This window comes from Camelina sativa, chromosome 9 (genome assembly GCF_000633955.1).
Source record: "Camelina sativa cultivar DH55 chromosome 9, Cs, whole genome shotgun sequence".
NCBI lineage: Eukaryota > Viridiplantae > Streptophyta > Magnoliopsida > Brassicales > Brassicaceae > Camelina > Camelina sativa.
The window spans coordinates 34,912,043-34,914,739 of record NC_025693.1 but is presented as its reverse complement, the minus strand read 5'-3'; the positions used below and the strand labels follow the sequence as shown (position 1 = coordinate 34,914,739).

At 53.1% G+C, this 2,697-nt stretch overlaps 1 protein-coding gene across 1 annotated transcript; it reads right to left on the bottom strand.

Annotated features, from left to right (window-relative positions):
* Positions 453-2,567, bottom strand: LOC104715970. Its single transcript, XM_010433333.1, has one exon. The coding sequence runs from the start codon at positions 2,565-2,567 to the stop codon at positions 453-455; it is 2,115 nt and encodes a 704-aa protein (XP_010431635.1).

The following is a 2,697-nucleotide window of genomic DNA, read 5'->3' as shown; positions in this document are numbered from 1 at the left end:
GTAGAATTCACTAAAAATTTGCTATTTGGGGATGAAGTCCTTTGAGGTTTTCCAAATTGGGTAGTGAAATCTTATTTGCTTTCACGTGAGGTCGTGGGGTGCGGACTGTTAGCTAGAGCGTGTTGACCTTGTTATTATTTTTTTTTTTTTGATGAAGTGTTCGAAAAAGCTTGAAACGGTTGCAAGACAGTGCGAAATTCGCATGTGCTGTTTGGTGTCGTAGGTACGTTTATTTGTAGGCAATTTCGTCGCGCCGTTAGAAAGAGTTATTGTTTGTTGATTTGGTATATTTGGTAACGGTGCACCAGGTCATGGTAAAATTCGCGTTTTATTTGGAAAGATTTTGCGGAGCGGATCGAGTTGGGAAGGTGGCTGCGCTCAGGATATTGAGCTGCCTACGTACCCCGTAAGGGGATCAAGCCAGGTCGTAGTTCGATTATTATGGATACCTCTTAGAAGTATTTTTTGAGGTTCATGACGTTCCAAGGCCGGAGCTCGGCTTTACCGTTGCTCTCGTCTACGAGGCGATATACGCCATTGCGAACGACCTCGGTGATACGGAAAGGTCCTTCCCATTTGGTTCCCATTTTGCCGGCGTTCTTTTCTTTTCTGTGATCGAACATTCGACGGAGTACTCGGTCCCCGACGGCGAAACGCCGAGGTCGGATCTTCGAGTTATAGAAGCGAGCGATGGCATTCTGGTAATTTTGAACTCGCACGTAGGCTTGTTCTCTCTTCTCGTCGATGACGTCGAGGTGATCGCGCAGCGCTTCGCTATTTTCCTCCTCATTCTCGGGGGAAACAGCTCGGCGAATACTGCCTATGGTAACTTCTGCCGGTATTACGGCCTCAATTCCGTAGGCTAAGGAGAACGCGGTCTCGCCCGTGCTGCCACGCGGCGTAGTTCGGGTGGCCCACAATACTCCGGGGAGCTGAGCGTCCCAGCCTGACTTCGCGGCGCTCAGACGGCGCTTGAGGCTGTGCAGGATCAATTTGTTGGCTGCTTCGGCCTGCCCGTTTCCTTGGGGGTACCGGGGGGTAGACGGGGTTAGTCGTATACCCCATGTGTCGCAAAACTTTTGAACCACAGCGGACACCAAGTTCGTCCCGTTATCAGTTACGATCTCGTAGGAAATTTCGTGTCGACACACCACGTTTTTCCAGAGAAAATCCTTTACGTGTTCACCCGTGATGGACTGGTAGGATTCGGCCTCGATCCATTTAGTAAAGTAATAGGTCACAACCAGTAGGTTAGTAACGCGTCGTTTTCCCGACTGTTCGAGGGGTCCGATGGCATCCATCGACCACCGCATGAAGGGGTAAGGAGCGGAGACCGAGCTCATTAGCTCAACGGGCTGATTGATCAGAGGTGCGTGTTGTTGGCAGGGATCACACTTTCTAGCATGCTCGTCGCAGTCCGCGAGCATGGTTGGCCAAAAGTATCCTTGCCGTTTGATTCTGAGGGCCAGTGATCGTCCTCCGGAGTGGTTTCCGCAGGGACCCTCGTGGGCGTCCCTCATGATGCTAAGGGTTTCGTCCCCGTGCACGCACCTGAGGTATGGTCCGGAGATACACCGCTTGTATAACTCCTCGCCGATGATACAGAACCGCGCGCTCTGAGCTTTGAGCTTACGCGCTTGCCATCGATCCTTTGGTGCGGTCCCACTTGTGATATAATCACGAATTGGGACTCGCCAGTCCATTTCGGGTTCCGCTTCTTGCTCGTCTTCGGAGATAAGATCGTCCAAGAGCTCGTCGTCCCGATCAGGTACTTGTTCAGGTTCTCCCGAGTGGGGACCGGATCCGGCCTGGACCTGGTTAATGCTCTGAGCCTTAACTGGGATAGAGATACTTGGTTGATCTATTCCCTCGACGGGTATGATTCGTTTGACCGAAGGGTCGGAGGTGGAAGCCAGCGCGGCGAGGGCGTCGGCGGCTGAATTCTCTCCCCGGGAAATTTTGGTGAGTTCGAACGTTGAGAACTGCTCGGCCATTGATCGAACGACTTGGAGATAAGCGCCCATCCGCTCACAATTCGTGTCGTAGCTCCCATGGAACTGACCGGTTACGAGCTGCGAGTCGCTGAATGCAGCGAGCTCTTTGACACCCACACCTAATGCCAGCCGGAGTCCGGCTATTAGGGCCTCGTACTCAGCCTCGTTGTTCGAGGCTACGAACCCAAGTCGGAAGGACTGTTCCATTATTTCGTTGGTCGGGAATATGAGTCGGATTCCGATTCCGCACCCCTGTCTGGACGATGCTCCGTCCGCGTATAGCGACCATCTCTCGGAGGCGTTCCCGGTATTTTCGTTGGTCGTGGCGAGTTCGATGACGAAATCGGAGAGGACTTGCGCCTTGGCGCAGGTGCGTGGCCGGTATTCGATATCGTATTCGCTGAGTTCTATGGCCCATTTGGCTAACCTGCCGGACTGGCTAGGACTGTGAAGGATGGTCCGAATGGGTTGGGACGTCATCACTACGATCGTGTGCGACTGGAAATAAGGGCGCAGTTTGCGAGCCGACATCACGACTGCTAGTGCCAGCTTTTCCATAGCGGGGTATCGCATTTCAGCGTCAACAAGGGTCTTGCTGACGTAATAGACGGGTTTCTGTTCCCCCTCGTGCTCTCGTACCAATACCCCGCTTACCGCGGAGTCGGATACGGCGATATAGAGGAAGAGGTGTTCCCCATCCGCA

Excerpts from the sequence above, each read along its gene's own strand:
- LOC104715970 (XM_010433333.1), bottom strand. The coding sequence starts at position 2,567 with ATGCGATACCCCGCTATGGAAAAGCTGGCACTAGCAGTCGTGATGTCG.